We start from the raw sequence: 25,459 nt of genomic DNA, 5'->3' as shown, positions 1-25,459 counted from the left end.
GAAATAACCAAACTCTTAGTGCAATAGGTCACAGGGATCAAAGTACTACTTTCGGTTAGAGCTTTGACTTGTTCAAAGGACTTTGCACCTCCAGATTTTTTTGGTAATCAGTTGGCAGTTTACCAATTTCATCGAACACCATGGGTTCATATGGTGTTGGAATGAATAGTAAATAAAATTAAAGTTTAGAATCTGTTCTACAAAGACAGTGTTACTGAAAGGCACAAACAATATAAGTAAAATCTTAGAAAAACAAGATCTTAGAGTCAAACAGACCTGAGTTTGAATTCCAATTCTGGCAGCTATGTAATCCTGGTCAAATTACTCAATCTCTTTGAGCCCTGGTTTTCTTGTGGGTAAAATGGGGATAATTACACTTACCCCAGAGGTTTGATTTTCCTGAGAAAGTTAAAGGAGAGAATATGTAAAAGTTCCCAGCACAATGCAAAAATAAGTGTTTAATAATTATTTGTTCTCTTCCTATAAAATTTTTTAAAAACAATATGCCATCATTATGAAGTAACGTCACTCCGCAAATTTACAGACAACTTAACCAAAACGGGTGGGAAAATATATTCAGGGTAGCTACTGAGTACCCACTACATGTATACCACAATTCATGACGTGGTGAAAAAGAGAAGACAAAACCTACTTTTGTTTTTCTTTTTGTGACAGGGTCTTGCTTTGTCACCCAGACTCAGTGCTGTGGCATGAACCCAGCTCACTGAAGCCTCGATTTCTCCAGCTCAAACAATCCTCCTACATCAGCCTCCTGGACTACAGGTGCACACTACCACACCTGGCTAATTTTTGTATTTTTTTGTAGAGACAAAGTTTGGCCATGTTGCTTAGGCTTATAATTCACTTTTTTTTTTTTTTGAGATGGAGTCTTGCTCTGTTGCCCAGGCTGGAGTGCAACGGCGTGAACTCAGCCCAAGTAGCTCGGACTAAAGGCAGGTGCCACCACGCCCAGCTAATTTTTGTATTTTTAGTAGAGACGGGGTTTCACCATATTGGCCTGGCTGGTCTCGAACTCCTGACCTCGTGATCCACCCACCTCAGCCTCCAAAAGTGCTGGGTTTACAGGCATGAACCATCGCACCTGGCCTATAATCCACTTTTTAAAAGCTTACACTTGACTTCTCTCTTAGAAAGAAAGAAAGAAAAAAAAAGAGAGAGAGAGAAGGAAGGGAGGGAGGGAGGGAGGGAGGGAAGAAAGAAAATAAGAGCTTATACTCAAGTCAGGGAATAAAAATGTTCATATTAAACACAGTTGCATTAAAGCTACACTTGCCCTCCACTGAGCACTTACAATGTGCCAGGCATCCTGCTGACCACCTCAGGAATAGAGTCTCATCTGATCCTCTAAACAGCCTGATGAGATAGTTACTATAATTTCCCATTTCCCAGATGAAGAAACTGAGGCCTAGCAAGGTTAAATTACTTACCCCAAGGTCACAGCGCTAATATGTGGGCTTTGAACTCAAGCAGTCTGAATCTATAAACAGTGGCATGCAAGGACCAGTTACAACTAAGTCACAGGAGAACCCAGAGAAAGATTAAGGCAGGGTTGGACTGGCAACACAGGGCTCCTTGGAGGAATCGAGCTGGGCTCTACAGGAAACATGGAAGACAGAGGGGGGAGAAAAGGAGGAGAAGGGAGGGGAGGAAAGTGGAGGGGAGGGGAGGGGAGGCAGTTATGCCTCCAGAGGACCCCAGAAGGAAAGGGGAAATTTCCTGGGGGAGAGGAAATTGGAAGAGGAATCCCTTTACCAAATGCATAGGAATAGCGTCCTGCATTTTTAAAGAATACATCATAGTTTAAAAAATGCTTGCACAAAACTGTCCCATCTGATGATGACTGGGTAACATTTATTGAGAATTTATAATAAACCAGGCACTACACCAGCTCATTCCAGCCTTAACAGGGTCCTATGAAGTAGGTTGTAGTCTTGTCCCTCCCAGGTGAGAAAACAGAGGCCAAGGTCAGCTAACAGGTGGAAACAGTGGGGTTTCAGGTTTGAACCCGGATCTAACTCAGGAAGGCCTCACTCATCCATACAATCTTCAAAACAACCTATTTAAGTAAGTAGGGCAAGTATTGTTTCCATATCTCAGATGATAAAACTGAGCCTTAAAAAGAGCAAGGAAATGAGTAACTTTACTCCACTAACAACTAAACCAGGTTTTGTGTCACCCAGTCCTTAAGTCCTCTCCTCCCACCTCCAAGTTTGCCGTTCCAGGCCTGAGGGCGTCTCCGGGCTCCCCGCACCCCGCCCTCCTGGAGCGGCCAGAGGCCTCAGAGGCTGTGGTTGCTGTGGCCCACAGCACAGCGTGCCCGAGCCTGCAGGGCTGGGCCTGTTATTCCACAGTAGTTGGCACTCCCACAGCAGTCCCTGCCAGAGGGCTGGGTCGGGTTTCCTGTCTATCTCCCCTGCCACAGCTGTGTTTTCAATAGCGAAGTCGCCTGCCGCCTCTCCTGGGGGAGGCCCGCACTCCAGCTCCCCTTGCTGAACACCAGGCAGCCCTGTGCGGTTGCCAGGGTTGTGTGAGGATAAGATTAGGAGGGGGACCCGCCCCTGCGCAGGCCTGAGCCACTGGACAACCGCCGAGCGACACGGGCTTCCCAGAGGCCCAGGCTGTCACCTCGGCTCCCAGAGACCCAGCGGGGTTGCAGCAGCAGCGACAGCCCTCCTGCTGCCGGGGAGCCACCTGGCTGTTTCGGCGTGGGAGGCCGCGCCGCCTGTGGGGTCAAAACACGAGGAAGAAGGAAAAAAGTGGGAGGAGGGCGACATAGACAAGGGCAACGAAGAAAGGGGCAAGGGAGGAAACGACAGAGAGGAATTAGGGCCAAAAGACCAATGTGGGAAGGAGACGTGGAACAGTCTGCGGTCCTGGCTTTCAAGCCCGTGCGGCACCCATGCCTCAGGCTCTCCTTAACTGATACGAATTTTAATTACGGAAAATTAAATTTTATACATTTAGTACATTGTGTTCTACATAGTGTCTTGGATTTGAATACACAATAAAGGCCACCCTCTTTCACATCCTCCTCCCAAAAGGGTGGTGACTTCATCCTTGCAGAAGTCCCCCAGGTTTCCTCTGCCCCTGCCCCCAACTCCCTCCCTCCCTCCCGGGGGGAGCTGTTTGCCTTCCTCCCGCCCTTCTGGGGTTGGCACCCAGCTGTTTCTTCCCTCCTCCTCCTCCCTCACCCTCCAAAGCTCCAATCCCATCACCTTAACCTGTGTTCTACCCCCTGTCAACTCATAGGCTTTCAACATCTCACCCTTCCCTCCACCTTTTATGTCTCGGGGCTCTGTTCCCCACCATTCATATGGTATTTAAATCCACGGCTTCCTTTCAGTGGTTAGAGAAGGGATAAAAGCTTTCCTTTATGTTTGCCAGTGTTTAAATTGCTTCTGAAAACACCCAGTGGTGAAAACTATGAAAAGGGGACAGTCTTCTCAGCTGATTGTTTATGCAGGGAATGTAAGCAGGGGGGTTGCTCAGTAATTGCTGGACTCCATTCCCCTGGTTCGCGCCCCGCCCTCCCTGATTCTAGAGGTGGAATAGCAGTCCCTCTCCCCACACGCTGCAGGTTAGGCTGGTGCAAGGTGCCTAGATCAGGAGGAAGGCTGTTCCTTCTGCTCATGCAAGCCAAGAGGCTCTGGAAGCAGGTGAAGTGGGTTTAGCAATGAAGAAACAGGCCAGCATCCAAACGAAAGGCTTTTAGCTCTTGCTCCACGGCTGTGCCTTTCAGGAGAGCTGGGCTTTCCGCCCCAAAGGCTGCCCTTCTCCTCTTTCCTCCTTGCAGTCCACTTGGAGTCTCTACCACGAAACACTTGCCGCTGACCAGCTATGTTCGCAGAGATCATTTCTGGCTGCAATCTCACACCACTTATTTTATCCCAGCAGATGTTCGTTTCAGCCTCTAATTTCCATTCCCTCGGGCCAATAAATGGCTTGATTCCCTCTATTTCTGAAGACCCCAAGAAAACAAGGGCTTCACTCTCTGGGTGCCATATCTGCAGTACTCCTGGGTTCTGCTCACAAGTGGTATCCTCAGGGGAGACCCCTTTTGGCAGGCTCCTCTGCTCGCCTGTCCTCCCCAGGTTCTTCAGCACATCCTTCCAGTTGCTCATGAAGCCTCCAGGTCCTCTGTCCCTCCACCCTACCTTCCTCCAACCTCCTCTCCAGAGAATCACCTCCCTCTTCCAGGACAATAGCTGGTCACAAACAAATTTCTATATAAAACATTATCATTATTAAGAACATGAACTTTGGGGTTTAAAAAAAATACATATATATATATAGGTTCAAGTCTATGCTGCTGTCTGCTGATCATGTGACCTTAAACAATTTCCTTCTATTACTCTAAATTCCAGGACCCTCATCTGTAAACCAGATACAATAATAATACCATCTGCCTCATAGTGCTGTTGTCAAGATTAAATGAGATTAAATACAATTATGAGAAGAGTTCTTAACAAAGTGCCCTTCACCCAGTAAGCTCTCAATAATGATACTGTTATTGCTCATGACCATTTATTCAACACTCTTCAATCCCTACGAAGAACAAGGTATGAACCCTCCTGCCTCAAGTGTCTTTCTGTTCAATAGAGGAGTCAAATACATAAACAAGTGGACATAAAGCAAAGCAGAATTAGTAAATGCACATGAGATAGAAACATGATATGCTTTAGAGAGTAGAGAGATGAAAAGAACATTAATCTCTCCAGAACAGAAGAGGCACAGCAGTAGAAGTGGCCCATGAGCAAGGCTTCGAAGCATGAGCAAGGCTCTGATCAGTGGAAGCAGATGGCAAGAAGTGGCAGGAGGTGAGGCATGGAGATGTGACAGTGCGGGGGGTGTGGAATGAACAGACGCCGGCTGCTTCCTAGGGTTCCAGCCCTCCTTCTTCCATCCCAGCAGCCCCACAGTCCACTTAGGCAACCACCCCACCGTGGGGAAAGTCTTGAGGTCAAGGGAAACCTTGCAGCAGGTAGCCACTCAGCTCATCCCAGTGCACTGGCAACTGGGGTTGGTGCATGGGCAGATGTATGTAGAAACCAATATACTCAGATTGAAGATCAGTCAGGAATGCTGGGGAAAAGTCATTCTTTTGTTTTTCTTTTTTGAGATGGGGTCTCACTCTGTTGCCCAGCATGCTGCAGTGCACTGGCACAATCTTGGCTCACTGTAACCTCTGCCCCCTGAGCTCAAGTGATCCTCCCTCCTCAGCCTCCCAAGCAGCTGGGACCATGGATGCATGCTAAGATTTTGTATTTTTGGTAAAGATGGTGTTTCACCGTGTTGGCCAGGCTGGTCTCCAACTCCTGAGCTCAAGTGATCCGCCTGCCTTGGTCTCCCAAAGTACTGGGATTACAGGCATGAGCCACCATGCCCAGCCAAGTCATTCTTTCTTTACAGATGTGAGACGAAGGGCTGCTGGCAACCATTTTGGGACCATTAGAATCAGAAAGAAATTGTGGCCAGGTGCAGTGGCTTAGTTTGTACTCGCAGCACTTTGGGAGGCTGAGGTGGGAAGATCACTTAAGCCTAGGAGTTCAAGACCAGTCCGGGCAATATAGGAAAACATCATCTCTGCAAAAAGAAAAAAAAATTTAATTAGCCAGGTGTGATGGTGCATGCCTGTAGTCCCAGCTGTGGGAAGATCACTTGAGCCCAGGAGGTCAAGGCCACAGTGAGCCATGATTGTGCCACTCCACTCCAGCCTAGGAGACACGGTAAGACCCTGTCTCAAAAAGAAAAAAGAAAAAAATAATAAAGTAATTAGATCCTTGGGGAATTGTTGAGGCTTACCAGAAGCCCACTCTGACACTAGATTTATTTCTTCTTCTTCTTTTTTTTTTTTTTTTTTTTTTTTTTTGTAGAGAGAGGATGTTGCTTGCTATGTTGCCCAGACTAGTCTTGAACTCCTGGCCTCAAGCAGTCCTTCTGCCTCAGCCTCCCAAAGTGTTGGGATTACAGGCATAAGCCACAGTGCCCAGTCAACTGACTCTAGACTTATTTTGTTCCAGAAGCAAATAAGGCCTTGTATTGTATAAGCCAGTTTGAGTTATGCTTTTCAGTTTCCTGATGTTCAAAAAATAACCCAAAATAAAGAGTTGTAAAAAATATTGAAACTAGAAAGGTATTAGAGGGTTAAATCATGAAAGGCTTTCCTTGCCCCATCCTAAGTCATTAGACTTTATGTAGGCAGTGGGAAATCCCACTGAAAACTGTTGAGGAGGGAGGTGGCATGATAAAATCTGTTTTAGGAAATTAACTCTGAAGGCAGGATGAATGATAGACTGGAAGGGGGAGGGATTAGAAGCAAAACACCACCACCACCGATTGATTAGTCATGAGTCTAGGCTGGTAAAAGAACATTTTATCAACTATCTCCAGATATCCACATGGCCTAAAGTAGGAAGAGTAAGCAAGCAGAGAGACCCATGGCAACCAATCTTCTTATCAGTACCAAGGGCCTTTCCTTCACCCTTAAGAGCTTAGTGTATACAGCAGAGAGTCCAAATCCTAATACTGTATTACAATACCTCAGAAGCCTACCCAGTTGTCTCAGAAGCTTCAAACAACAGGAAATTTTTAATTTTAAAACAAAGGCCATTTTAATTTTTAACTAACATTTTTAAAAGGTGGGGAGTAGGATACAACCCCAAAACGATAAGCTGTAACCAAGGTTTGTAAATCACTGATTTAAATCACGGAGCTCCCAGCACCCCTTCCTGGAGGGGGAGCCAGTCCTGGCATGCGTTCCCAGCCCCCTGGGGAGCTACTGGTATGCTAAAGCCTTGCAGTGCCTGTGGACAGGAAGAGGCTCCAGAGCTCCCAGAGCTCCCATCCTCAGATCCACGAGAAAATGCAGATCTCTCCTGGAGCAATGTAAGTGTCTCGATTCCTCTTCCTGTGGCCTTTCTCTGCTGCCCTTGCCGCTGCACTGTTCCAGCACTGACTGGGCTGACGACTCCAGGGCAGTGAAGGTTTCTTGGCCCCTGCATCTTCCCCAGTGCTGAAGCAGTGCATGGTAACCTGGCTGCCACCAGTTCTGATGCATTCCCCAGTCTTTCCCACGGGCACACTCCCACCTGCATTCCAAACTGACTGTTTCATTTACATAATTCCAATAGCTTTCACCGCCAGCTTCCTGTTTTTGTTAACTCCTTGGTTTTATAAGAAACAAGGGCCCCAGCTCACAGTCACCTTCCACCAACATAGTTTATCTGCATCAAAGAAGACAGGGAAGCTTCTGTCCATTAGGTTCCCTTCTTATTTTAGAAATAGAAGCTTAAAAAACATCCAGTGGTTTCCAATCCAGAGAGTTGCATATAAGCTTTTGACTTCACTGGTTACTGGCTTCCTGTTAACCAAAAGAAGTTTCAAGCTGAGTCAGAGAAGAGAACCTGGCCCAGCAGTGATTCATTAGTGTTGCTAATGACACCCCTGTTGCCACCACCATCACTCTGCTTCTGCTGGGGCCTCCATGTTAGTCTGATCCTAAGAAAGCAATAAACTGAAGCCATTGTCCTGATTTTCTCTTCTAGATGGCTTGCAGTGGCAGCAGTGAGCATAGGCCAAGCAAGACTGGCCTTGAGATGAGGAGGCCAGATGGGCCCTGAATCAGGGTGGTTTCAGGATGCCCAGGAAGGCACTGCTGCTGCAGAATAACTTCCCCCTCTCCCCACCCTCCCTTTGCACAGTGTCTGAAGATTCTTCCTCCCTTTGAGCTTTTCTGGTCTTCCTGTAAGATACAAATACAGCTTAAAAGGGCTGCTCATACCCTCATATGATTAATGCGATGAGCTCACTTTGAAAAATGCTAACCATTTGAAGGAAGCAGATGGAAGAGATGCTGAAATTATAACCCAAAAGACTACCAGGCCAGGAAAGAGAGGCAGGAAAGAGACACAAGTGTCAACTACTCCTCAGTTTTGCCCAGATCCAGGCTTCACTGCACAGTCATGGTCAGGGGCACCTGACCCAGGACAGCCAGCAGTGCGGGAAGTGTTCAGTGTTCCTCAGCTATGACTCTAGTTTAGGGATTTCTCCCAGTGCCAAGATCCTCTTGGAGGGCTCCAACAAACAGCAACACATTTAAAAAGTTGCTTTAGAAATGCATCTATTAACAACAAAGGGTTCCCAACCATGTCTTCTTGTAGCTAAGTCTGTCATATGCATTATCTTATCTAATCTTCATAGCAACCTAGGAAACATCACTTCTCCTGATTCTATAGATGAACAGTGAAGATGATACCACAAGTAAATTTCAGACTTAAAATATCATATTCCATCACAGTACAACTAATTCCAAGACTTTAAAAATCAACATATCATTCACATAACATAAAATGTATCATTTTTTAAAGTAAACATAAATTCTATCATTTGTTAAAGTATACAGTTCAGTGGTTTTTAGTATATTCACTATGTTGTGCAAACATCACCACTGTCTAATTCTAGAACATTTTCATCACCCCAGAAAGAAATCTTGTACCTATTAGCATCACTCCCAATTCCTCCCTATGCACCCTTCCCTGAAAACCACTAATCTACTTTCTGTCTCTGTAGATTTACCTATTTGAACATTTCATAGTAATGGAATCACAAAATGTGGGGTTTTTTGTGACTGACTTCTTTCACTGAATGTTTTCAAGAGTCATCCATGTCATAGCATATAATAGGGCTTCATTCCTTTTTAAGGCTGAATAATATTCCATTGTATGAATAAACCACATTTTGTTTATCCATTCATCCATCAAAGAACACTTAAGTTGCTTTCACCTCTCAGCTATTGTGAATAACATTGCTATGTATATTATTGCACAAGTTTTTGTATGGACATATGTTTTCAATTACCTTGGGAATTTCTAGAGTTTTTTTGTATATCTGAGACACAGGAAAGTCTAAAAGAAATGAGTATCAGCTATGGTATTGCATTTATTACAAGGTATTTATAATATGCCTGTTTTCAATAAGGATTTGCTATATTCCCACCACTATATCCTACACCACCTGTATCACTGCACCTGTCACACTGAGTCTGTTTCCACAACTGCATGGAGTGCTCTTTGAGGGAAGGGACCCATCATGTTCACTGTAAACAATTTCTTAAGTATAAGTCGTTACCTGTCTGTGAAGCAGCAGCACCTTCCTGGCCATGCTGAAGCCACCCTGATTCAGGCCCCATCTGGCCTCATCTCAAGGCCAGCCTTTCTTGGCCTGTGCTTATACTGCTACACCATCTGGAAGAGAAAATCAGGATGATGGCTTCAGTTTCTTGCTCTCCTAGTATTAGGCTAACATGGAGGCCCCAGTAGCAGCAGCAGTGATGGTGGTGGCAGGAGGGGTATCATCAGCAACACCAGGCAGCTGGGCCAGAGCTGAATGACTGGGGTTCAGCATCTTCCCACAGAACAACCAGCAGTGGAGAAAGTGCTCAGGCATGGAAGTTCTCCCCACAGGCTCCTCAGTCAGAAATGGATCAATCAGACCCTCCTTCTCAAGTGGAGGGTGGTTGGTAGAAGCCAACAGACACAAGAAAGGAGGCAGTAAGCAGCAGCCCTGAGGAAGCAGGAGTTCTGGGGTATTGAGAAGGATAGGTAATTGTTCAGTAACTGCTGGGCTGGCAGAGAGGCTCAGAGACAACAAACTTGTACAGCTGGGAGGACAAGGGGCTGAGTCTCTGCCACTACATGAGATCCTGAATAATTTTTCACTTCCCAGATTATGTTCCACTCCACATGAAAACAGCATATCTTACTGCTTATTATGCTCTCTCTATCCATGGATTTCTCATAGATGTCTTTTTCATTGTTGCTGTTTTGTAGAGATGGGGTCTCACTGTATTGCCCAGGCTGGTCTCAAACTCCTGGCCTCAAGGTTTCCTCCTGCCTCGGTCTCCCAAAGTGGTGGGATTAGATTACAGGAGTGAGCCACGGCGCCCACACCCAGCCTGCTCCTCTTGCCCAGAAAGTTTGCACATGGACTACTGCTCCCCTGACGCCCTCCTCCAGCCAGTCCTCACCAATAGCAAATGCTCTTCCCCTGGCGAATGCACATTCCTCCTGGGATCTCAGTGAGGACCGCTTGGAGCAGTAAAAGCCTCTCCTTTAAGGCCTCACAGCTGCATCAGCGTCTTTGTGACACCACGGCTGTAAGACTGCATCTATAGAGCAATTACTTCATTCTTATTGACACTCAGCTATACTAACACTCTATTAAGGTAGAGACTATTTTGGCTCAGCTTTGTATCCCCAGCACCTAGCCTGACACCTAGCAGGGCAATGAATATGTGATGAACAAATGAATTCCTTTTCTTCTCAAGGAGAAGGAAACATGTCCAGTGTTTAAGTAGTTAAGGATACAGGACCTTCACATTGATCTTCGTCGTAAAAAATCAGAGTGGACTGGCAGAACTCAAGGCATGTACAAGGCATGTTCTGGGACCCTCTCCTTCTGCCATAGGGAGGACAATATCTTGGCATGGGAGAGAAGGCGGTTGGGATGAGGACTGGGCTCATTGTGTTAGGTAGTCTCAAGTCCTTACTTGAGGAGGCTACTTGATTAGCCAAAAAATTGATGAGTCTCAGGTAGTGATTTCAGGAAGGTCTCCCCTGCCCCCCACAGGAACTTCTCTCACCATGGGGCAGGTCTAACAGGACTCTAAGGCATGAACTGGTAGAGGGTGTTTGTGTGTGCATGTGTGCATGCATGTGTAATGTACATGTGTGTGTGTTTGTCCTGTACTCCAGATGCAGGTAAGGGGCAGTTTGGGGGGCTCAGGTGCAGCACCTGAATAGGGGAAAGTGGAGGTAGGCAGAGAGGGCAAAAGAAAGCAAGCCACTTTCAAAACATCCCTCCAAATCTGAGTTTAGTGTAATGATCTGATTTTGTGAGGCAAAGATCCAGAGGGTATTGGGCATGAGTCCAGTTCAGAATCAATCTGGTGGGCACCTCAGGGCTCAAAAATACTCTCTTTACCAGGTCCTGACCTGGGCCACCTGTTACTGGAGTTGTGGAAGCTGGAATTCAGTTTCCATTAGGGCAGAATCCTGAAGCGGTCTTTAAGATAAAGTGACTGATAAAGTGGCTTTAAGCTAAAAAAAAAAAAAAAAAAAAAAACAAATCCCAAAAGAACTCAAGGAGTTCAACTACAGAAACCAGTATTTAGTACCATCAAGCTAGTTATCACAGGGCTTCAGCCACAAGCAAAGGTTTGGCGGGAATGTGAAATCAAAAATCAGGACTGTTGGGCAGCAGCCTTGATAAATCAGTTACTACTTCCGGTCTCCTCTATCATCCTCCTCTTCCTGCTTCCAAGATGTAGGCTGAAGGAGAATCCAAGTATGTGGCCTGACATACATTCTCTGGGCATACCTGCTTGAGAGCATTAGAAGGACACAGGGATAAATAGAGAGGACCTGGCATGCTGAGAAAGATGAGAGCAGAATTAGTTAATTTTACTCCCTTGGACTAGATAGCACATTGAAAGGCTCTGTGATTTTTGAAATCCTATAGGAAAATGATACGAGATATAATGTTTCAAGGTCCCTTTAGTCAAATTTATCAAGAAAGAATGTGAAATACCAACACTGCTGATAAAATATTCAGAAATTATATTACGACAGCTTTTGACCTGACATCTGCGATAAGACTTATTTAAAAATCGACCCTGTGTGGTTTTTAAGGCTAAAAGACTGAAAGACATTATTACTGATTCTGCAGTTAATTTGAAGAACCACATCTGATCTTACATTGTCCTTTCTCATCAGATCAATACCTTCAAGTTTACTGTCTGTTAAAATGCTGCAGTACTGCAGCAAATTTACATACCCGATTGGTTCTGTGGCAGTGATAAGCACAAAGTGGTGTTAATGAAGGGACTCTGGTCTGTCCTTCCCAGACTGAAGAGGAAATTATTGAGTCTCCTCCAGGTGCGTGAGAGGAGACAGGAATTGCACTCTCCCCTGCCATTCTCCTTACCTCCAACCTACACAAACAGCTTGATTCCTGCCTTTGTTCTGGACTCCTAGAAGCACACTGGAGTGCCACTCAACGAGTGTGACCTGAATTATCTACAAGATATGGTAAAAGCAAATCATCCCCAAATTCCAATATTTTTTACTATAACTGAAACTTTGATAAACCTTGCAATGCATTGGGATGTCTCAGCTTTGTGCTTTGTTCTGTACTGGAAACCATCCACTCCCCTCTCTGCCACTCCCAGGTGTTTGCTTTTCATTATTTTTGCTAACAGCAATCACACGCCTTCCTTGAGCCCTCGGGTTAGACTGAAATTACATTTAAAGAAGCACACTAGTTCTCCCTATCCCACTCCTAGAATATGTACATAAACACACATATAAACACACACACAGACACACAAACACACATGTTCAGAGCCCCAGGTAGGCTTCCCTGACAACTTTAAAAGCCAGAAAATGACTTGCAAACTTCCTTTATGTTCTGCAAATTAAAAATTTCTACATGTCTTCATTACCCACCATATTAAGTTTATATACAAAGACTAGCCAAATAACTTCCAACAACTAGATTTCTTTAAAAAAAATAAAATAAAAAGAAGGAAAATTTTGTTTCCAGGCTTAAAATACCTTTGTCAACTGGTGACAAAACAAGATTTCAAGGGATGATTAAAAGCCCTGGGGTCAATGCCCTCATTCTCCAGAGAAATGTTGACTAAATCCGTATAAATGGATTAGATGGCTCACTGTCTTCCATTCTGATATTGTTGGTGATTATAATAAAATAGCTAAAGTCATTCATTTAGTCTTACCATCAACAGATGGTGCCTGCTTTTCTCTCAAACTTGCATAAAGGCCTCTGTTACAAACTCAGAAATAAAACGGGAACTTTTTGAAGCAATGTCAAAAAAAGACAATGAAAACTGGAGCAGGTACTCAGCTACGGATATTACAGCAAAAAGACTCAGAGCACAGGCTTTTGCGAAGGAACTGATGTCATTACCACAGACACCTGTGACTCTGTACTGGGGACTCAGGACTTTCAGGATGCCTAGCACAGAAAGAGATGACTTCAAGAAAGCAGACTGCCTACCCCAAGATCAGCAAAATAAAAGTTAATTTCCTGGGACTAAATAAACTGATTTAATTGCAGTTAGTTTTCTATTTTTAGTAAGTATTTGAGGAAAACGCTTTTCTTTCTTCTTTATCTCTAACCATCTATTTAACAGGACATACTTGTACAAACAGATATGAAACAGTCTTTAAGTTGTATAGTATTCCAAAATCCCTCCTCAAAATCTAAGGAGAAAAAAATCTTCTTATGAAATTTCTTTTGTATATATGTTAAACTAGAAAATTCAAAGAAAAACTTCAAAAAAATCATGATTCTGTAAAATATATTAATAGATTTTATCTGTAAACTACCTAAAACCATGACAACAATGGTTAAGTATTATTCAAAGTGCTTTTATTCAGTTCCTTTACCTTTATGATCATGTAGTTATTTGCTTAGGCTCAATAAAAATCCATCCTCTTTCCTGTAAGATTAAACTGAATAAATCAAATTTTCAACAATAACCAAGAACCAAATCTCACTTAATTAGACATGATAAGCCACTTTCTTTTTTTTTTTTTTTTTTTTTTTTTAAGACGGAGTTTCACTCGTGTTACCCAGGCTGGAGTGCAATGGCGCGACCTCGGCTCACTGCAACCTCCGCCTCCTGGGCTCAGGCAATTCTCCTGCCTCAACCTCCTGAGTAGCTGGGATTACAGGCACGTGCCAACATGCCCAGCTAATGTTTTGTATTTTTAGTAGAGACGGGGTTTCACCATGTTGACCAGGATGGTCTCGATCTCCTGACCTCGTGATCCACCCGCCTCGGCCTCCCAAAGTGCTGGGATTACAGGCTTGAGCCACCGCGCCCGGCTGATAAGCCACTTTTAAGGAACAAGGACTATGCTTCACAGTTGGGCAGGGGGAAATGACTACACACAGTAATGTGTTGGTAAGTGTTGAACAACCAGCTCTGCAAAGGAAAAACAGGCACTGAGTTGTAGCATTTGCCAATTTCTGTGGTATAAATATTCCTGTCATGGCCAAATTTAACATGACATCACTGAATGTGGAGTTGAGAAGACATATGAAATAGCACACCATTATAAAGTATTTCCTCCATAAAGATGCAATATTCAAGTTGAATGATGAAGAATCATAAAATAAATAAATGAACAGATGCAATAGATGCAGATAGGCCAGGCCCAGTGGCTCACACCCCTAGTCCCACCCAGCACTTTGAGAGGCCAAGATGGGAGGATTGTTTGAGGCCAGGAGTTCAAGACCAGTCTCTAGGCAATATAGTGAGACCTTGTCTCTACAAAAATAAAAATGAAGTAAATAAATGAGCCAGGTGCAGGGATTAGTGCCTGTAATCCCAGCACTCTAAGAGGCCGAGGTGGGCAGATCACTTGAAGTCAGGAGTTCAAGACCAGCCTAGGCAACATGGTGAAACCCTGTCTCCACCAAAATATACAAAAATTAGCTGGGCGGGTGGCGGACACCTGTAGTCCCCAGCTACTTGGGAGGCTGAGGCAGGAGAATTGCTTGAACCTGGGAGGCAGAGGTTGTAGTGAGCCAAGATCATGCCACTGTACTCCAGCCTGGGTGACAGAGCAAGACTCTGTCTCAAAAAAACAAAGTAAATAAATTAATTTATTTAATAGATGCAGAAAAAAAGAGCATCAATAAAAAGAAAATGTCATGCAATAATCAGTAAAAGATAAGTTTTGAGTATTTATTGCCATTGTTTTAAACATAATTTATTTAATTGTAAACCATAATGTTTAGTTTCTAATAATGGCCGTGTTTAAACAAGCAGCTTACAAAATTCCTACAAATTTAACAATCAGTTCTTGCAAGCCAGCATGCACCAGTTCCAGTATACCATTCCCAGAAAACTGTCCTGGAACCTATTCTATGGCTTATGGAATATCAGCTTTACAGACAATAAAGAATTTCCTAGCAGGTTAGGAAAATGAGTAATTTGGGGGGTCTCACACAAACCAAATCTCATAGAGGCAAACTGGATGGCTTTTGTACCTCAGCTCAGTAAATACACTAATAAGGGTCTGTTAAAGCAAACTAAATATGGCCTGAGAAGGACTCCACACTTCTATATTTGAGCTCTTGTGGACTAACTGTAACCTAGTGTAACAGACAAGATTGAAAACCTAACCTAAGACTATGCACCTATAACAATAGCTAAGTCTTTGCCAATCCCAGCGGCCATACTTCAACCACTCATAGACCACTACGCATTCAAACTGTGTTCAGATAAGGCAAATGCCAACCTGTAGCCAATCCAGCTGTTTCTGTACCTCACTGCTGATTTCTGTATGTCGCTTCCCTTTTTTTTGGTTTATAAATTTGTTCTGACCATGAGGCATCCCTCGAGTCTGAATCTGCTGTGATTCTGGTGCTGTCTGATTCATGAATCGTTCATGGCTCAATTAAACTCCTTTAAATTTAATGCAGCTGAAGTTTCTCTTTTAAAAGGCCATAAAATAATCTGACACATAAAAGTACATTACAGATATGGAGGATTTACAAGTTAAGTCTCAAACCAGAAGGCTCTGGCTTTTGAAATCTGTAACAAGGATGTATTGGTGTATTAACATCTCTTATACACAATATAAATAAAACAAAATTTCAAACTAGTTATATGGAATCAGAAAAATCTCAAAACAATTTAGGAGGTCAAATCTGCATGCTAGACACAAACTTGACCATAAAGAAAAACTGTGAAAACACAACTAATACCCCTCTGGGCCACATCCCATGGGGGAGTGGAGGGAGAAAACCACTTTGCACCCAGAGACAAAATAAAACACAAAAACTAGGATTACTCTGTATAATTCTAGTCCCAAAAATATGAAACCCTGAACCATTCCTGTAATGACTGCCTCACAAAAATATCTCTATCCCTAACTTTTGAAATGCTAATGACTGAATATATGTATCAAGCTTTGTAAATACTAATACCACACAAGAAAAATACTGTTTTTCCACCATAAACAGTAAACTCAGTGATTTAGTAATTTTTTCCTTTAAATACCTGTTGCATTTTTTACTGGATAAGCCTGTCTTTCTAAAGTCTGAATTCCCTTGCAAAACGCACTACAAATAAAGTTGCTTTCTCTTCTAAATGCTTTTGTCTGAGTCTTTGATAGTAACTTTCTTATTTGTCCCTGGTTTTTTTTGGTCTTACATACCTATTGCTATGATCTGAATGTTCATGTCCCACTGAAATACGTATGTTGAAAACCTAATCCCTAGTGTGATGATTACGCAATTAGGTCATGAAGACAGGGTCTTCATCAATGGGATTAGTGCCAAGAACTGCTCTGCCTCCTTTCAACATGTGAGGACCCAGCAAGAAGGCACCATCTATAAGAAATCAGGCCCTCAGCAGACACCAAAGATGTCAGCATCTTGATGTTAGACTTCCCAGCCTCCAGAACTGAAAAAAATCAATGTTTGTTGTTTACAAGCCACCCAGTCTATGGTGTTTTGGTACAGCAGCCCAAGGACTAAGACAACTGTCTAGGTTCTGCTCCCAATCATGGCCATGTATTAACAGCTCCTATCAGACCAATCTTCTCACAGATCACAACAGTGAGCTCTGGACAGAAAATAAAAACATCTTTCTAAAGCCACAAAAGAGCAACCAAAAGCAGACAGATGCTGGAGGGGATTGGAAATTTGAAAGAGGGGAAAGGCACTAAGGGAGCATCCCATTTTTTATGGCTTCTATCCTGAGGGAAAGCCCCCAATGGCACTATGCAGGGTAGCTAAAAGTCAGAAAGAAAACCAAAGTCTTACTAGCTTCAACCGAAGGATGGAGTTTGAGGGAAATATAGCTGCTGGAAACCAGTGGGAGGAGGAAATCCTGAAAGGGAGAGAGCTAGAAAGGAGAAGCCCCAAATTGTGTGTATAAATTCTGACCAAATGTCTGGCTGATGCTGGAACCACATGTGTGTGAGTCAGACTTGAAGCAGCTCAGCCAAGACTAAAAGATCTGAGCAGAAATGTGAGCTGCCATTCACTGCAGGGAAGATAAAGTTTAGCTTTTGAGTTCAGTCAAGTCAACTGCCTACCATTAAAAAAAAGAAAAATACTCTTCAGAGAAACATAGCAGAACTCAGAATCTCTACAACATATTCACAATGTTCGGGATACAATTCAAAAATTATTCAATATTCAAAGAAACAAGAAGACACTACTCATATCTAGAAAAAGAATAAAATCAATAAAAATCAACCCTGAAATGATTCATATATTGGAATTAGTAGACAGGGTTATAAAACAATTATTACCACTAAGCTCCAGGACATAAAGGAAAATATGCTTGGAAAATATGCTCATTAATAAATGGAAAAATAGGAATTGTCAGCAGATAAATAGAAACCATAAAAAAAGAACTAAATAGAAATTACAGAACTGAAAAACACATGTCTAAAATTTTTAAATTACTAGATAAGGGGCCAGGCGTGATGGCGCATGCCTATAATCTTGCCATTTTAAGAGGCTGGGGCAGGAGGGTCGCTTGAGGCCAGGAGTTTGAGACCAGTCTGGGGTGACATAGTGAGACCTAGCCTCTACAACAAATTTTGAAAAATTAGCCGGGCATAGTGGCACCTGTAGTTCTTGCAGTCCTACTCAGGAGGCTGAGGCAGTAGAATTGCTTAAGCCCAGGAGCCTGAAGCTATAATGAGCTATGATTGTGCCACTGCACTCCAGCCTGCACAACAAAGCAAGACTCTGGCCCTCTCCCAAAAAAAATTACCTAGTGGCTTAATAGCAGAATGAAGATACAGAAGAAAGTGTCAGCGAACTTGAAGATTGATTAAAAGACAGATAAATTATCTAATTCAAAGATCAGAGAGAAAAAAATGGAAAAAAATTGACAGAGCTTCAGGAACCTGTGGACCATCATGAAAAGATTTAACATAAGTACAATCAGCATACCAAAAGGAGTGAAATAGAATGGGTTAGCCAAAACACTCAAGGAAGTAATAGCCAAACGCATCTCAAAATTGCTACGGCCCCATTTAGAGTACAAGCTTGATAAAAGCCAGGATTTTTCACTTACACCTCTTTAGCAGCCCACATCACACCTAACAAAGTTAGGCCACATACTAGATTCTCAACTAATATCAATTTATACATTCAGCATCAAAAATAATTATTTATTGAGTGCCTGCTGTGTGTAAAGCACCAGGAATAGTGTAGAGACACAAACATGTCCTGTGCTTAATGAAGGAATAGGGTTTTGAAAAAGCATAAGAGAGAGAAGCTTTTATTGTTTCTTTTTAAAGAAGGAAGGGGTTTCCAGTGGCCTCTGCTTTTTACTCTTTCCTAGATAATTCATCATTTGCTCTTTCTTACGGTGATATCTGCTAAAAGGAGAATGTAACATTGTGATCCACAGTGAGAAGGGATGCCCTATCAGCTGGCCATGGTTACAGGTACATCCTTCCAGAACCCCTTCAAATAGTGCTCTTCTCACCTAACTGATTAGAACAGCAAGGGAAGCTTCTTCTATACAGTTTTCACTGTTTTTGCTTGAAGTTGCCTTTACCTTTTAGGCAGAACTTATATTCTTTAAATAGCTGCAGATGATAGCTGTAACTATGACTTTTTTTTTTTTTTTGAGGTGGAGTTTCGCTGTTGTTACCCAGGCTGGAATGCAATGGCGCGATCTCGGCTCATCGCAACCTCCGCCACCTGGGTTCAGGCAATTCTTCTGACTCAGGCTCCTGAGTAGTTGGGATTACAGGCATGCGCCACCATGCCCAGCTGATTTTTGTATTTTTAGTAGAGACAGGGTTTCACCATGTTGACCAGGATGGTCTCGATCTCTTGACCTCATGATCCACCCACCTCGGCCTCCCAAAGTGCTGGGATTACAGGCGTGAGCCACTGCGCCCGGCTTTTTTTTTTTTTTTTTTTTTGAGAGAGAGAGTCTCACTCTGTCACCAGGCTGGAGTACAGTGGTCCGATCTCGGCTCAATGCAACGTCCACCTCCCAGGTTCAAGCAATTCTTCTGCCTCAGCCTCCCCAGTAGCTGGGACTACAGGCGCAAGCCACCACGCCCAGCTAATTTTTTTATTTTTAGTAGAGACAGGGTTTCACCATGTTGGCCAGGATGGGCTCGATCTCTTAACCTCATGATCCACCCACCTCGGCCTCCCAAAGTGCTGGGATTACAGGCGTGAGCCACCGCGCCTGGCCACTATGACATATTTTTATCAATATGAAAAAGACCATTTCTCAGAAAGACCATTTCTCCACTTTGAGGAGAAAATACAGAGGTGTGTATAGCTCTCCAGAATCTAGAGGGTATAAGATCAAAAGGAGGCTGGGCATGGTGACTCATACCTGTAATCTCAGCACTTTGGGAGGCTGAGGTAGGTGGATCACAAGGTCAGGAGTTCGAGACCAGTCGGATCAACATGATGAAACATTGCCTGTGCTAAAAATGCAAAAATTAGCTAGGTGTAGTGGTCGGCGCCTGTAATATCAGCTCCCAGGAGGTGGAGGTTGCAGTGAGCTGAGATCACACCATCACATTCTAGCCTGGGCAACAGATCAAGACTCTGTCTCAAAAAAAAAAAAAAAAAAAAAAAGAAGGAATATGTGTGTGAGACAGAGGGGAAAGGGACAGAAACAGAAAGACAGAAGGAGGAAGGAAGGGCTCCTAACATTCCTTTCTCTGTGTGAATTACTGAAGCACTTCCCTGAATCTGTTTACAAACTGTCCACTAATTGTCTATGATTCTGAGAACCAACCTGTCTACAAATAAACTCAGTAAATATACCACAACTGATATTTTGGTTCTGCTGGTCTGATAGGCTCACCTCAAGTATGATTATAAATGTAAGGACATGGTTTTAGGCACAAAGCCTGAAACTACACGCCTGGAATCATAAATTTAGTAAATCCCCTCGAATGAGCTGCTGAGAATGTCCTATTTCTGTTAGAAAATAGAATTTACCCATAAAGATATAAGCAGAAATTAGATTTTGGTATGTTTATGGGAGCCTCTGAGTCTAGGAAGTGGCATTTATGAGTTTGGTTACGGATCTGTCACTGGCTGTTTATGTGACTCTCGTCAGTGCTTTAGTCTCTCCGGAGCCTGTTTAGTCAGCCGACCTGGGGATAATACTCTTTGCCATCTTTTTCACAGCAGTGCTGCATCTGTCATAATCATAATAGTTATCACTTATTGCGTTAATACTGTGCATCAGGCACTATGATAAGCACTCTACTTGCATTATTTTTAATCCTAACAATCATCTTGAGGGTAGGTGTTTTCAATTTGCAGATGACAATACTGAATCTCAGAGAGTTTTAGCAACCCTTAAAAACCAACTAGTGAGTGGTGATGCCAGAATTTTATCAGGTGCCTCTTGCTACATGATGCTAGTTTGCTTTTATTCACTTGGCATAGTCAATACAGAAAGAGCATTCCAGGTATGTATATGTATACACACATATATATGCATGTGAGTATATGTGTGCATACAGAAACAAAAGAAACTTAGGTGATTTCATTCAAGAAGTACAGACCTACATGAAAGATGAAATATGGCCCAAATCATCTAGAGGGTGTAAACAAAACACAGTGAAAGCTACAGGCTGCACTTAAGGACTACACATAAAACACAATGTGTTAGAGGCTCATGCCTGTAATCCCAGCACTTCGGGAAGCAGAGGCAGGAGGATAGCTTAAGCCCAGGAGTTTGAGACCAGCCTGGGCAACATGGCAAGGCGCCATCTCTACCTAAAACACAAAAATTAGCCAGGCATGGTGGCATGTGCCTGTAGTCCCATCTTCTGGGGAGGCTGAGGTGGTAGGATCGCTTGAGCCGAGGACTTAGAGGCTATAGTGAGCCATGATCACACCACTGCCTTCCAGCCTGAGCAACAGAGCCAGACTCTGTCTCAAAACAAACAAACAAAAAATACAAAGAGAATATTTGAGATGCCTGTGGTAACCCATGGAAATCACTGGAGACTGACAGTTTTCATATTATATACATCCTCACCTAGATAATAAACCACCTCAAAGGGAAAGAGTCCCTTACACACACCTGACAAGATAAAAAGAGCTGTGCATTCCCTACTGCATGATTTCTAATGTAATTTGAAAACACGTTCCCAATGTTCCCAAATCAGAAGCATTAGAAAACTGCAGTTTCACATGTTGGTGATTGTGGATGGGTACATGGGAATTCATTATACCAGTCTATCTTTCTTTGCATGCTTAAAATTTTCCATAAAGTTTTAAAAGAAAGAACAGGGCTGGGCGTCGTGGCTCATGCCTGCAATCCCGGAGCACTTTGGGATTTGTTTTAAATTAGCCAGGCATTGTGGCACCGTCTGTGGTCCCAGCTACTCAGGAGGCTGAGGCAACACTTGAGCCCAGGAGTTCAAGGCTGCAGTGAATAATGATCACGCCACTGCACTCCATCCTGGGTGACAGAGTGAGACCCTGTCTCTAAAACAAAAGGTGCGGAAGGGGCGAGGGGAAGGAAAGAAGGTGGGGGAAAAGAAAGAGAAAGAAACATAGCAGTCTACCTGGAATAGAAGAAGGCTGATGCCCAGAAACCAAGGGAAATTCTGAAAGAATAAATGACCTACAAAGGAGCTTCTCTTCTCCTATTGGTCAGTAGTTGTAGTGTTTTAAGAGGAGAAGGCTCAGTGAAGAAAAGGAAAGATCTTCCTGCTAAAACCTCAGTTCTTACCTGTAAGGGATTCTGAATAACCAAGAAAAGCTACCATCTTGGAAGGTGCACCCAGTGTCCCAATATGGAAAAGCAGAGAGTAACTACATAAGTTTATGAACAAAGGGCAGGTATGTAACAGAGGACTGTTTCCAATAAACTCAACTACATCCCAGAATGAAGCTTAAAAATATCAGTAGGAAAATAAAAATGTACAGCACTCAATATGCTGAAATTGTCAATGTCTGGCATCCAATCAAATATAGAAACAAAGAAACAAGAAAACTGACCCTTCACGAGAAGAAAGATCAGTTAAGATAAACTGACCCAGAACTGATGCATCTGTTAGAATTCAGTCAATGACATAAAAAATAATCATTACAACTATATTATATATGTTCAAAAGTTAAGTAAATACATGAAGTATGTTTTTTGAAGACTCATCAAACTTCTAGAGACTAAAACTATAAAAGCTGAGATAAAAATACATGGCTGGGATTAACGGCAAAGTATATACTACAGAAGAAAAGATTAGTGAACTTGAAGACATATCAATAGAAACTATCCAAAATGAAATACAGAGAAGAGCATTCATGAATTGTAAACAGCCTAATATACAAGCAACTGGAGTCCCCAAAAGGTAGGAGAAACAGGGACATAAAAATATTTCAAGAAATAATGGCTAAATTTTGTGTAAATTTTGTAAAATTTACAAATTTGATAAAACTACAGTCACAGATACAAGCTTCACAAATCCCAATATGAAGAAAATTACACCAACACACATCATAGTCAATGTGCTCAAAACTAGTGATAAAGAGAAAAATCGATTTTGTTATTTTTTTTTTTAATTTTTTTTCTGAGACGACATTTTGCTCTTGTTGCCCAGGCTAGAGTGCAATGGTGCAATCTCATCTCACTGCAACCTCCACCTCTCAGGTTCAAGCAATTCTCCTGCCTCGGCCTCCAGAGTAGCTGGGATTACAGGCACGCACCACCACTCCAGGCAAATTTTTGTATTTTTAGTAGCGATGGGGTTTCACCATGTTGGTCAGGCTGGTCTCAAACCCCTGACCTCAGGTGATCTGCCTGTCTTGGCCCCTCAAAGTGCTGGGATTACAAGTGTGAGCCACCACACCCAGTAAAGAGAAAAATCTTAAAATTAGTTAAAGAAAATTAGATACATGCAAATTTGTCATCGGAAACAATGTGAGCAGGGAAGGAGGCAGAGCAAGATTGCCAAATAGAAGCCTTTACTGATTGTCATCCCCACAGGAACACCAAATTTAACGACTATTTATACAAAAAACCACTTTCAGAACAACCAAAAATCAGCCAGGTGTGCTGACTCATGCCTGTAATCCAGAACTTTGGGAGGCCAAGGCAGGCAGATCACTTGAGGTCAAGAGTTCGAGGCCAGCCTGGCCAACATAGTGAGATCTCGTCTCTACTAAAAAAAAAAAAAAAAAACACAAAAATTAGCCGTGTATGGTGTCATGTGCCTATAATTCCAGCTACTCGGGAGGCTGAGGCATGAGAATCACTTCAACCAGGGAGGCAGAGGTTGCACTGAGACAAGATCAAGCTGCTGTATTCTAGCCTGGGCAACAGGGCAAGACTCATCTCAAAAAGAAAAAGAAAAAAAAAAAAAAAGAACCAAAAATGAGGTGAGTGATCACAGTACCTGGTTTGTTGTTGTTGTTGTTGTTGTTGTTGTTTTGTTTTGTTTTTTTTCAGATAGAGTCTTGTTCTGTCACCCAGGCTGGAGTGCAGTGGTATGATCTCCGCTCACTGCAACCTCTGCCTCCCAAGTTCAAGCAATTCTCATGCCTCAGCCTCCTGAGTAGCTAGGATTACAGGCACGCACCCATTATGCCCAGCTAATTTCACAGCACCTGGTTTTAACTTCGTATCACTCAAAGACGCACTGGAGAGGGTAGGAAAGACAGTTTTGAATTGCCAACACCACCCCTCTCCATCCTCCTGCCAGTGGCCAGCTGTGTGGCACAGAGAGAGAATCTGTGTGCTTAACGAAGGGAGAGTCCATTGACTATGAGATTTTGCATTGGAAAGCAGTGCTGCCAACACTGGGCAGAACTCAGCTAGAGCCCAAGGAGGGATGATTTAGATCAACCCTAGCCAGAGGGGAATTGCCCACTCTATAGGCCAGAACTTGAATTTTAACAAACTCACCAACACAGGCTAATGTACTCTGAGCCCTAAAAACTTGAAAGATCGTCTAGGCCACAGAGTGCAACTCCTAGGCGAGTTCTATTGCTGTGCTGGGCTCTGACCCAATGGACTTGAGGAGCACATGACCTACTGAGACACCAGCTGAAGTGCTTAAGGGAGTGCTTGCATCATCCCTCCCCCAACACCAGGCAGTACAGCTCACAGCTCCAGAAGTGACCCCTTCCTTCTGCTTAAGGAGAGGAAAGAGTAAAGAAGACTTTGTTTTGCAACCTGGATATGAGCACAGCTACAGAAAGAGCACAGCACTGGGGAGAATAATGAGATCCCCATTCTAGGGCCTAGCTCCTAAACAACATTTCTAGACACACCCTAGGCCAGAAAGGAACCTGCTACCTTAAGGGAAGAACGCAGTCCTGATAGGATTCATCATCTGCTGACTAAAGAGCCCTTGAGCTCTAAATAATCAGCAGTGGTAATCAGATAGTACATACTGTGGGTCTTGGGTTAGACTCAGGCATGCTGGCTTCAGTTGTGATCCAGCACATTCACAGCTGTGCTGGCTACAACGAGAGACCCTTTCTGCTTGAGAAATGCAGAGGAAAGAATAAAGAGGACTTTGTCTGGAGCTTCGGTACCAGCTTGGCCAAGGTGGGGAAGAGCACCAACCAGGCTTCTTGGGGTCCCTGATTCCAAGCTTCAGTTCTTGAACAGCATCTCTACACCTACCCTGGGCCAGAGCGGGGCCCACTGCCCTGAAGGGTGAATCCCAGGCCTGACAGCATTCAACACAAGCTGACAGAACAGCCCTTGAGCCTCAGGTAACCTATAAAGCAAAATCTGTCAGATTAATAGCAGATTTCTCAGCAGAAACCCTACAAGCTAGAAGGGACTGGGGTCCTATTTTTAGTCTCCTTAAACTAAATAATTGTCAACCAAGAATTTTGTATCCAGTGAAATTAAACTTCATAAATGAAGGAAAGATACAGTCTTTTCCAGACAAATAACTGCCGAGAGAATTCCCCACTACCAAGCCAGCACTACCAGAACTGCTAAAAGGAGCTCTAAATTTCTAAACAAATCCTTGAAATACATCAAAATAGAACCTCCTTAAAGAATAAAGCTTACAGGACCTATATAAAAATAACACAATGAAAAAAAAAAAAAAACAAGGTATTGAGGCAACAAATAGCATGATGAATAGAATAGTACCTCACATCTCAATATCAACATTGAATGTAAATGTCCTAAATGCTCCACTTAAAAGACACAGAATGGCAAAATGGATAAGAATTCATCAACCAAGTTTTGCCGTCTTCAGGAGACTCACCTAACACATAAGGACTTGCATAAACTCAAGGTAAAGGGGTGGAAAAAGATATCCCAGGCAAGGGAACAGGAAAAGCAAGCAGGAGTAGCTATTCTTATATTAGACAAAACAAACTTTGAAGCAACAGCAGTTAAAAGAGACAAAGAGGT

The 25,459-nt window shown here is 43.1% G+C and overlaps 1 protein-coding gene across 3 annotated transcripts in view; it reads right to left on the bottom strand.

Moving 5' to 3' along the window:
• Positions 1 to 25,459, bottom strand: part of CNIH3 (cornichon family AMPA receptor auxiliary protein 3) — a 285,107-nt gene that overhangs the window by 219,852 nt on the left and 39,796 nt on the right. For all 3 annotated transcript variants that reach the window (XM_032289389.1, XM_032289388.1, XM_032289390.1), the window contains exon 2: positions 9,148 to 9,263. In XM_032289389.1, coding sequence (XP_032145280.1) covers positions 9,148 to 9,180 — 33 coding nt within the window. In that variant the 5' untranslated portion in view covers positions 9,181 to 9,263. The remainder of the gene's footprint in view (positions 1 to 9,147; positions 9,264 to 25,459) is intronic.

The sequence above is a fragment of the Sapajus apella genome, unplaced genomic scaffold, assembly GCF_009761245.1.
Source record: "Sapajus apella isolate SASKATOON/1434 unplaced genomic scaffold, GSC_monkey_1.0 scaffold22, whole genome shotgun sequence".
NCBI lineage: Eukaryota > Metazoa > Chordata > Mammalia > Primates > Cebidae > Sapajus > Sapajus apella.
This window is presented reverse-complemented; position numbering and strand designations above follow the sequence as displayed.